Raw genomic sequence first — 12,130 nt, forward strand, 5'->3', positions numbered from 1 at the left:
ATCCAAGACGAATACATTGATGTAGCACTATCACCATCACCGTCAGAGAACAGCAGGGTTTTGAGAGACGCAGAGAGAAATATGAGAACAGAAAACGTTTTCCTCCGGCGACCAAATTGCTTCGTTCAAAGGTCTAAACTTCCAGACCGGCAGTGCATCTCGTTAAGTGCTGTATGATTTCCGGCATATGTCCCAGCCCTGCTGAGCTCCAGGAGACTCGTGCGAGTCTGCTTCTGTGAATATTTGCTCAGCCTGGTTTGCCTTGTAAACCAGCCCTGCTCTGCTTTGCTTGCAGGGCTTTTCGGAGAATCTCTAATTGTTTTTGTCACTGAAGCAGCAGCTTTAAGTGAGTCCCTGTCTTTATAGCGTGTTCAGTTATTTTACACCCTTCTATACTCTTTTCACACAATTACCAGGACAAGCCTCTTCAAAACGGCCTGACATTTAATCACTGTAGACTCTCAGAGGTACCAGCCTGGCTGTCTGCAGCCAACCTTTCGGCACTGTAATTATCTTGCACACTTGGATACCACAGAGTGTTCAATCTCTCAGCCCAAACAAAAACCCGAGTATTTAAAAAAAAGAAAAAAACTGTCACAGTTTCTTTAATGAGCATTGCTTTAATGAGAGCAACCTTGTTCTTCTGACCTGTAACAGCATAATGTGTTCTCTCAGAAACTAGAAAAACCACATAGCTGCAAAACAACAAAGCAGCAGCCTTAAGTGATCCATCAAGACAGACGGGGAAGTAAGAACACAAAGAAACGCTGAGGGGAAAGTTTAAATAGCAAATTACTTACATATTTCCAGCCAAGGGTGGTTTTACAGTTTTCACAGTAGATATCAGCCACAGCATGTAAACCTGTGAGGAGAACCCGCTCCTCTGCTGGCCCGCAGCCGACATTCACCCTGTAAGGAAGGCAGGGAGAGCAGGAAAGGTCACAAGGGTCAAGGAAATGAAAGCAGAGTATAGATAGAGGCCCTGCGATTAAATATAACCCTGTCTCTGTCTCTGTCTACCTAAACCATTTTATATAGACGAATCTTATTTTCTTGCAGAAAGTTTCAGGAGCGAAAGCAAAGCAAAGATAAACGTGTTAAGAATGTCTCCACACTGACACTTCGCTCTTAGTTTGCCCCAAAAATCTTTGTTGTGTTGTTAATTCCTCTGCTTTAGGTCGACCAGTGTGGGACACATCAGCTCTACAGACGTCAGCCTTTCCTTGAAAATACCACGAACCTTCGCGTCTTACTTAATTTGCTGACGAACTGGTATTGCCGTGCAGAGGTGCAGCAACCCGTGACGGTGTGAGAATATGTAAACATTCACGTCTACCTCGGCTGACCTGTACTGTCAGCGAGCTGCACGCTTGGATTTGTTGGCAGATGTAGACACAAGAAAGAAAATTCTGCACGAAAGCGCCTGATGCTGAGCTTCATGAGGAATAAGGCAGACACGTCTGATAACTCACAGCAAAACAATCCAGGCAGACTGAGAGGACTGCTTTTTGTGGTGAACTGTCCCTTTAAAAACGCTGTGCTGCAGAGAAGTTTGAGTGGCGTTTTAATTAAATGAACACGTCATGAGAAACAGACTCCTTTTGAAATTATTATATGTAACCAAGCAACGTGTAGATGTCTGCAAACCTTTAGTTTTTTCCCTCCACCACAAATGTTTCTGTTTTTTAGCCTAAATGTCTTTTTACCTGCAGCGCACCATAAGCTTTGTCTCAGGGGTTCGGTTGCTTTCACATTGTCCGGAATCATTTATTCAGACGCTCGCGCCCGTAGACTGCTTCTCTCATTCGATTCATTGTGACAGGTGAAACAATGTAATTCAGAGTCGGGTGGCACGAAGCTGTTGAAAAGCGACACTGTCTCAAAATGTCTCGGGGCTCTGAGGGGCAGAGAGGGGGGCGGCTTCTGCGCGGTTCATTAAGACTGAGAGCAGAGTCCCAAAAACCAACCAACCAAGAAATAGACCAGTAAAAGTTGCTCTCAGGTTCAAAGAGATGAATGCTAACCAGCTTTTTCTGCAGCACGGACTGAAACTCTGAAAGAATGGAAGTCCGTCCTGTGTTTACCAGTAAGAAATGATTTGTTTGTTTCCGGGTCAAATGATAAATAAATGACTGGACTCATTAAAACCTGATTAGAAATACTGCAAAAGCTGAACCGGTCGTGTGTGATCTAAACAACTGAAAACTACAATTACTTTGACATCGTTTGACCTGCAAAACACCAAATAAATCAGCGCTTGCTGGGCTTGGCTGCTGCAAACTGGAACCAGACTGTTTCTGAGTCACTGTGGTGCCAGAAATCTGCAGTTCCTTTGAGTGTTTGTAGTTAAAATTTCTGGCATGCAATATCATTTTATGAACCCACAGAGGCCACCTAAAGGAGGTGTTTGTAAGCAAACTGCGGTGCAGTCTGCATGCATGACAGAGACCGATCCATGCTCTGAGAGGATCAAAATTCATGTGCATCTCATGCTAACAGCTCTGGCTGCAGCAGTGCACTGATAAGATGCAGGTGTACAGACAAAGAAGCACTCCAGCACAACGTCGTGCACAACATTTCCTCCTATGAACCTTCGTCACTGGAAGGTGTGCATCTATGAGGACATGGGGGGTAGGAACTATTAATTAAAGGATGGGTTGCTTTAAGTATGCTTTTCCTGAACAGTGAATATGTGCGTGCATTAAGCATGTGCTGAGTAAAACTTCTCAAAATAACTGTGAATGGCTACTCCAACAAATTCTGCAGAAGTGAACAGGGTTAGTGGAGGTGATCGTTCCCCTTTCAGTTCTAAATTTTGGCCTGTGCAGTTAAGAAGAAAGTGCTTTCAACATTTGCCACTTTCATCAGCTAATATGGTGTTTTAACTGATGAAAGTGGCAAATGTTGAAAGCAAAGTGGAGTGAAAGATGAATTCAGATAACTGAACTGTGTTTCAAAGCCAAACTAAGTTGTAGGTCAGACTGCTTATATGAGAAACAAGGAAGGTGAGTTGGATGTGTGAGATTCATACTTACACTGAATTAAACAGATAGGCTCTTCCTTGACTGCCTTGAAATGACTGAAACCAGAGAGAGAGAGAAAAAGACATCATGTAAGTTGACATTAAAGAGCTGCACCGCTGAGTTCAAGAATGTCAGCATCTGACGCCCCGGGGTGCTTTTCCCCCTTCGACTGCTGTGCATTCTTGTTCTTCCACCTTATCAACAGTCCTGCACAAGTTTGGCTGGAGGTAAGGAATAAAATGAGGCTCAAAAATGCAGAAGCCTGAGCAGATAAACAACACAGACAGGTCTATGAATAATCTGGACGTGAGAGCAGTAAAAACATTAGACCACATAAACAATGACTTAATATTCACAAACTTCAGTTTCTGCTAAATACTGCAGGGACAGTCGTGTAAGAAAGCCGTTAAAGTTCAAGTAGGGCTATGAGGAAACAGATGAAAGTTTGTTTTGAATAAATGGATCATATAAAATCAAGCTAAAAATCTAATGAGTCACATTTTTACAGAGTTTTTTACATCTGCAATCTCAAGATTTCAAGCTCCACTGTTGACATGCAGCTCCAGATATTCAGTGCATCTGCAGGACAACAAAGCAGCTTTCACAGCAGCTGATAGAAGACTGATGTCTGAGGAATGCAGTTTAATAGGGATTTATCTCACACACACACACACACACACACACACACAGCTGATAATAACTACTTTAATCATCGTCATCACCCCCAAAATGAGCTGAAAACCCTGCATCAGTTTTATTAAACACACCCCGTGGAGTTTTCTCATTAGACAGAAACTGTTATATTTACATCCCTGAAAATAGTATAAGCAGGGATTCCTTGAGGCAAATCAAACACAGCCTTCCTTATGAGGCTGAAATTAAAAGTGTCTCTGCAGAGAAGGATGATGTGGGTAACTGGGGGTCCTATGTATTCATGCTCCTGCAAACAAAAGAAACTTTGAGTCCAAGTACTCAAATAAAATTTTGGGAGTGTTTCAGTCTTCAGTTACAGAAATGATAAGAACAAACCAATGACAGCGGCAGGTTTTGTCTGAGAGTAGCACGCATGACCCTGCTGAGCTGTGACTGTTTACAGAGAGAAAGTGAAGCAAACAAGGAAGTGCCTTAAACTTGCATTCATTCAAATGTCCAGCAGGGGGCGATTCCTATGGTTGCAAAGATGTCTGGTTGTATAGTAATCTATGGGAAAACGAGCCTGATTCTCACTTCCTCCATGAGCTCAGTAAATACTTTCCAGATTACTTTATAGGCTCAATCGCTAGTTCCATGTTGAATTTAATATAACAACGTGTTCATTTAGTAAATCATGGTTCCCATTAGTGTCGAGGCAGATAAAGCTTGCTATGCCTTACCCGTGGGGAAGTGGGAATATCACAGACAGAACTACCAAGGTTTATATTTCATCTCCATGACACATTTAGCCACTAGAACAGCAGATGTGAGTCTGCTAGCATCTGCCAAAAATACACCAAAGACACCAATTAAAGAGAATTTTAAGTTGATAATGCACAATTAATACTTCACAGTAGTACAATCTTAAAAAGAATAAAAAGCAAAAAATCCACAATGTTTAAAGATAACAACGCAAGTGACATGTTACTGCAGGTCCTAAGAAGACGCTTGCACAAACAACTTATGGTAGTGTCACTCCAGCAGGTCACCAAGGGAGATGTCTGCTGCCGACCGAGAGGGAGTTCTTCCTCCCCACAGTCACCAAGTTTGTTTACAGGGGAGTGGCCAATTGTAGGGTACACTCAATCACTTATGTAGTCTTGGTTGCTATAGGAGGTAATAAAAAGAAAACTGGCTTTTTTTTTTTTACTGTCCTGCTATTTGCCTGCCATTGAATGTACACATGACTGTTCTGTATAATGTAAACAGAGCGCAGTAAAGCCGTCACAGTGAGTGACAACAGAGCCTGCCAGGCTTCCATCCTCTGGTCCCGTCATCCCAGGCCGGGCGACAGGCCTCAATCGGCTTTGCTTTTTCCATTGCAAATGAGTGTGGCAGATACATTTGTTGTTGCGGTTGAGGGCGCTGAGCTAATACCGCCTAATAGGAGCACCAGCTGCCTCTTTCACTGACCACAGCCACAAACAGCACTGAGGCCCGGGGGACATCTTTAACTGCCCAGCATCTGTCCACACCGGCAAAGTTTAATTTCAGACGTTAGCAGTTCATCCCAAAACCGATTCCACAGCAACAAATTTGAGGTGCAAAAAGTGAAAACCTTCTCTCTGCAGGTGACAAACTCTTACTGTCACATCCTTAACTTCGATGTTTGTGTTTGAAAGGAAATCTATGCACACATGCAGTCCAGCGCCACAAGACATGTGACCTTTAGCTGCTAGAGGGAACTGGGTCGGTCCCCGTGGAGTTAACAACAAGTCCTCGGCAGCGTTTAGGCCAGAGAGGGTGGCGGGTTACGCTGTGTGACAAGAGCTGATGTCATATCTGTGCTGCTCTGTAGCTCGCCATCAGCTGAACAACTGGCAAAAGGCTCCATCTCTGGCTGCCCTTATCTGTTTCCCACAGTCTATTTTTACTTTGCTTGTGTTTTTCCCCCTTTTCCCAAGCTGCTGCAACATTCACTAAAACATTAGCAACAGAAAATCCTTCAAGATTAAAAAGAAAAAAGAGAAAGAAATTCGGAGAGTAGCTTTTGGAGACAGACGGCAACCCGAGCGTCCTCTAGCCTACCAGCAGTCCTGTTAGACAGCCCGGGGACTGCTTTGTTGACTGTTTAACCATGCAGCAAGAATCAGATACTAGCTGGAAATATTCCCACAGCTTGTTTTTTTTGCTGCTTAATAAAACATGACAAAAACTGGAGTGTGGTTACCAAGCTCATTTCTTTAAGCTGCTGCAATTACACTTGTTTTAAAACGCTTGTTCCCAAGAAATGAATTCTACAAAGCAAATCTCAAAATCCCTGAATATCCTGTTGACCACATGGGACTAAAGGGAACAATACCTCACACACAGAAATCTGCTCCTTCAGCCAAACACACGATACACAAATCCACCGTGAGAGCAGTGAGTGTGCTGTGACCAAGTTGCAGGATTTCACCAGTGTTTCTTCTTAAAATGATGCCATAAAAATGAAAGAGAAGCTGTGAAACAAACACTTGTGTTTAAAAAAAAGAGGAAAGAAAATAGATTAACTCAGAGCTCTTAACAAACCCGCTCAGGTCAACTTTTACCATCTGTTTTAACAGATGTCGGCTGTTGCAGGTGAAGGCTCCAACGTAATCTTGTTAAATCCCAAAGCTCTGTATAAATTCAGTTAGAGGACAGCGTTTGTCAGATGTCTGTAAGAAAAGCAGATCTGGTATTTGTAGATTTTGTGTTGACTTCTGTTTTATTATAAGTCATGTGGCATTCACTCACAGATATGCTCCGATGGGATATATTAGAGATTATCTGTGAAAATTCAACATGAACTAATGATACACATTTTGAATTTGATTATAAAAGAAATGGTCCTCTTCATGTCATCACTCCAAACCCGTTTCCTTATTTTAAATTTTGCGGTTTTTGGTTTACTTGCCGCTTTGGGTCTCTGTTGTTGCATTACCCAAACCCGCCTGTAAAACTTCTTGATAAACTTTTGCATTCATTGGTTCAAAAGCAGCCCTGAGCCACAACGATACCTCCGCCGTGCTGCAGTCAGGACGAGGCTTTAAAACTTTTATCTCATCTTTCCTGAAATGTTGTTTTAGTCCGTGTTGCACTCTTGGTGTAATCATTACAAGATATCTAGTCATCTAAAGGTTTGTGATCCTCTTAGAGCAGAAGTGTCAAACTCCAGGCCTCGAGGGCCGGTGTCCTGCAGGTTTTAGATCTACCTTGGTCAACACACCTCAATCAAATGATGAGTTCATTACCAGGCCTCTGGAGAACTTCAAGACATGTTGAGGAGGTCATTTAGCCATTTAAATCAGCTGTGTTGGATCAAGTACACATCTAAAACCTGCAGGACACCGGCCCTCCAGGCCTGGAGTTCGACACCCGTGTCTTAGAGGCCTTCCTAGTTTTGTGAATTTTGTTTGTCTCTCTTAATATGGAGTTCTTCCTTCCCACTGTCACCAAGTGTTTGCAGATATGGGATTGTTGAATCATTGGGCCCTTCTCTCTCTCTCCATGAGATCGTTTTTGTTGTGAAGTGAAGCCATTAAAATAAAACTGAATTCGTCTGTAACCCACAGGTGCGATTTCGTCTCCTTTATCACTCCAAGCAGCTGGATGTACTGTAGGTGAGGACTTCACCGAAAGCACCGATTTCTTCAATATGAGTTGTTGCAAGTGTTGAACGTTTGCCACCATCTCTGGCGTCAAACCAAGTGATTACTGAAATGTTTCACCTTGGACTTAACAGGTAATGTGACCTTAAACATCGCTGACGGTGCTGCGAAAACGTTCAATAAAACCTTCCTGGTCAAATGGTGTATTTTTTAAAGAAGAGAGAAAGAAGAGCAATATTAAACTGACTTCTCTGTCACAGGCAGAGTCTTGGCAAACCTCCAGTTAAAGATGGTTTAAAAAAGAAAGACGAAAAAAGGGAGCTGCGTCTGTTAATGGTGAGAAATGAAAAGTGTGATCAATCCATTAGAGGGACTTCCATCAGCCCGATGGGTGGGACGAGGCCAAGGTGCTGAATGAAGCACTCAGCCTCCTCGTCAGTATTCAGGCGGCATCCTCCCGCTCCGGGACCACGTTCACACTGCAGGCCTTCACGCTCTGCTCTTAACCGCTGCTCTGATTTCAGGATGCCGTATCGCTATCTGTAACCTGCATCTGATAAAAATATGAAGCGACAGCAATGCTGAAAAGAAGCTGCGTGCGCAGGATGACAACAACAACACATGTCCGATCGGATTTTGTGCCCGCGCGTCTTGTGTTCAGCGTGTTTGGGTTGAAGGTGTTGACTGAAATTAAACCATGTCACTGATTATCTAGCTGCCCTTCATGTTAACAAATCCAGTGGAGTGACAAAAATAGACGATAGAATCAGACCATAGAGTCAGGCGCTGGATATCGGCACAGTTTTAGCCTCAACTAAATCAGAACAGTGAGATATACATTTCAAAAAGTTGTCTGCTTTAATGTAAATATAAACTAGATATATATCCTACAGCATTAATCTAGCATCATTTCCAAGCCCAAGGAACATGTTTGCTGGCAAACGTAAACATATTTAAGCTGATTTTATTTATGTCGTTTATTTACTTTGCATGCTTTCCAGCAGCAGTTTGCAGGAATCGGCCCAGAAAATAAACAGACATAAAATATTATAAATAATAGAAATATTACGTTTGTTTGATTAGTTCCTCTTTTAACTGATCAACAGCCCTACAAGTGATTTAAATGCATCATCAGTGTTCTATGAAACAATCTGCACATTAACTGATGCTGATGCACATGAATCCCAAGACTGCATAGCCTCAAATATTTTCATCAAGTTTCTACCATAAAAAAATAAATCACCATCTCCACTCAGAGCTGAGGTTATAAACATCCACCCCCCAAAAAATTTGCATATTTAGTTTAGTGGCTGAAGTGGGAGGGGGGAGGCCACTGTGCCTGCCATACTTCTGGTCCATGTGCTCAGGTTAATCCTCTCTTTCAGGCTGCTCCATCTGCATCTTCCCTCACTGCCTGGCATGCCTCGAAGACTCTGTGCACAAGCTCGGGTAACGAAACATTTTTTCCCCCCACTCTTCTTTTTTATACCCGACTCAGGGGATTTCCAGCACTCAGGCTGCAGCGATGGAGAGAAATCTGTCAGAACCTGCAGAGCTCCTCCAACACTTCCCTTTGTTTTTTTGTTTTTAAACAGGGCTTAAGAACTACTTTCTCCTCTGCTTAGACCACATACAATGAAAAAAACCCCACATAACACACTACCGGTGCAAGATACTTTCACATGAAATGAGAATCAAACATGGACCAGGCGAGCGGTCCTTGGCACCATGCAGTGGAAAACACCAGACTACGGTGTCATCTTCTTCTGAGTAACATAATCGGCTTAGAAGGCTTGATGCTGAGGACCAGCGATGCCGCCTTGGACTGCTGAACACACACATGGCAGCGAGGTGTGGCGCAGAATGAGGAGTTTATTAATAGATCAGTGTGCAGTACGGTCAAAAATCAATATCAAGATATCAAGAACGATTTCCAGATGGATTTTTTCACGGTACGATGCATTTGTGTGAAATCAGACATTAAAATACATGTTTGTGTTTTTTTATCCATCAACAAAAAACAAAAACAGGTCGAAGACTAAACCGTAAACAACGACGCTTCCACATAAAACGGAGCGAGAAACACCAGAGTGCTGCAATGAAAACATTCGGCGGTCCTGATGTGATCTAACAACATTTGAAATGAAATTTTGGAAACGTATTAAACGGTCACATCCGCCAGCGCTCTGCTCCCTGACGTCACCGTCGTAACCTGGAGCTGAGAACAGGAGGCCTGCGGGTCGAGTCACTCCCACGTCTCAAAGCTTTTTCATTATTTTGAATCACATGACAATATTTAAAAAACTACTGAATACAAACTTTCTTTTACTCAAAAGTCAAACAAGGAGGTTCAGGTGATGTTGAGCATGGGCTGAACTTTTATTTTGTAACTACGATGGTTATTTTATTTTGAAATGATTGCTAGGAAATATAAAAAATAAAACTTAGCACTCATGTTATTGATAATTATCCTCAGAATGAGCCGTTTCTCTCTACAGTTACATGGATTATACTTCTTTAGGTCACGTACTGGTGGTCAAACAAATAATTGTATGTTGTTCTAATTCGAGACACATCTCTGCTTTAAAAATAAAATCATTCAATTGCAATTTCTCAAACAATAGAAAAAGACTAAAAATGCATTCCTGCACTTGTATGAAGGTGGTAAAGCTTCTGTTACTTTACTGTGGCTGTGAGTCCACGTGGCAGCATTATGCAACAAATACATTTACTGCTGTGCTGCGTCACAGGTTTTCCTGACATTTGCAGTTTTTTCTGGCTGTGTTCTGATTGCTTTCTGTATTAATTATGCGGCGCTTGAACTGCAGGAGCTACGATTGTGAAATTATCTCCTGCGAGGCTGCAGGAAGAAGCACATGCACGGCGGCCCTGAGAAACCCTTTTGACACTTACCCCGATGAAAGCCTGCTAATTGAACTTCAGCTGAAATATCTGCATCCAAATGAAGTGCACGCAGCCTTTTGTAGCATCTGATCTCTCTGGACGCCTTGTACCTTTTTTAATTAAAACTAACAATGAAGTGAGTTGGAAAAAAATAAAAATATTAAGTGCACTTCAGGATTCTGAGTCAGGATTAAAAAAAAAAAAAAAAAAAAATTTACACACCACACAGATATTAGTGTTATGAAGGCAGAATAGCAGCAAATAGCCTCATTTTAAGCATTTGAAACCTGACGGAGAAGAACAGACTGTCGGAGGAAGCGCTCTTAATGAAATCCAATTATTATAGACGTGGATTGTTCGGCTTAAAGAGGTCGTCCGTCATCAGTCGCATTAGTTCAGTAAACACAGCAACACAACCCAGTGAGCCCTTCACTCTTTACTCCAGTGGTATACTGGGAACTGTTTAGCACTGCCAACTAATCGCATTCTTAATAAACAGAGATGGAGAATAGAGATTTTTTATGGTGGTATATAACTATTTAACATCATAAAACACTAACCAGCCAAACCAGCAAAGCTCCACCAGTGAAATTTTTTGATAATTGTTCTACAACAAAACCAAAACATATTTCTACTCAGACAAGTTTGATAAGAAAGTTCATCTCAAGTCACGCACGGGACAAGAGCAGAATTCATTCCACGAAAGAGAAAACAACAAATGTTTGTTTTCATCATTATTTGAATCGTTTGTACTTGTCACAACAGCGCGGGGTATTTTAAAGCGAGTTGGCGTTTCTGACTGCAGTCTGACGCAAACATCGCCTCTCAGCTTTAACCACAGCAACACCATCTCTGGTTATATGTTAGTAAACACAGCAGCAGGATGTCTGTGGTTTGATTCCTCAGTAATTCATGAGAAAACAAGACAGGTTTAATTTATTCCCATGGAAATAAAGCCCACAAACCAAACAAAGGCCAGCACGGACGTGGCTAATGTGAAGTCATAAATCAGTTCCCAGACAGAAGCGCTCTGGTGCTACTGGTTTTCCAGCATTCCTGCTCCAATGTCATCTCTGAGGAACACAGCAAACAATGTGGCGTGCCTTTAATAAAGCCAGTAGACAGGCTAAACAACCTTCAACAGCTTCAGCTCCTCCCGCTCTGACCTGCGGAGCGCCGACGCCTGACGTCATTATTTCATCTAATCGTTTGTCACACGGGACGCAACATCAAGAAGAATGACTGCAGCTCAGGAAAGGTGGGTTTGACGCTTATAATAAAACAAGCTCATGACCCCAGTGAGACATTTGCCATACCAGGCATTCGAGCCTTGCAGTGCTGGTGTAACTGCAGCTTAAATATTTCAAAAGGCAAACAGAAAGCTTCTTTGGCTGACGTTTCAATGCAAAATTACACCTGATCAGATTCAGCAGCACCTTAACCAGACAGGCCTGTACTCAGTAAAACACAGTATTGCATATTTTCCTTAAAAAGAGCTCTCTGGGAACTTTGCTCTGAACAGCAGCTGACCTCCAGTTTTGGCACTGTTTGAATCGTAGACGGTCCATCGCAGCCAAGAGTGTAAAAAGCATTTGTTCTGTTCCCTGCGACATGCTCGTCTTCTCTGTCCAAGCCACACAGAGCTACCAGAAAGTCAAACTGACCTTCAAAGCATCCGGACGGGCCCTGACGGAGCTCTGGTCTCTGAAGGAAAAAAATAAAAATCATCCAGCAAGTCACTGATCGGCCTCAAGAAGCCGTCATCAGCCGCTGTCTCAACTCAGTGAGAGGTTATGGAGCAGATTACAACAAGCTGCTGCTTGATGGTAAACAAGGAGCCGCTGATAAGAGAATAACTGAGTAACGGGGCAGTTTTTATTGTTTCAGTTTCACTTTCTTCCATCATAATGAAAACTCAACGTGTTGGTTTTTTTTAAT

The 12,130-nt window shown here is 42.5% G+C and overlaps 1 protein-coding gene across 3 annotated transcripts in view; it reads right to left on the reverse strand.

Moving 5' to 3' along the window:
* ypel1 (yippee-like 1) overlaps positions 1–12,130 on the reverse strand; it is a 31,208-nt gene that overhangs the window by 5,016 nt on the left and 14,062 nt on the right. For all 3 annotated transcript variants that reach the window (XM_003444473.5, XM_005451533.4, XM_005451534.2), the window contains exons 3-4: positions 3,036–3,079; positions 801–909 (exon numbers count right to left, since the gene is read on the reverse strand). In XM_003444473.5, coding sequence (XP_003444521.1) covers positions 801–909; positions 3,036–3,079 — 153 coding nt within the window. The remainder of the gene's footprint in view (positions 1–800; positions 910–3,035; positions 3,080–12,130) is intronic.

The sequence above is a fragment of the Oreochromis niloticus genome, linkage group LG12 (assembly GCF_001858045.2).
Source record: "Oreochromis niloticus isolate F11D_XX linkage group LG12, O_niloticus_UMD_NMBU, whole genome shotgun sequence".
Lineage (NCBI taxonomy): Eukaryota > Metazoa > Chordata > Actinopteri > Cichliformes > Cichlidae > Oreochromis > Oreochromis niloticus.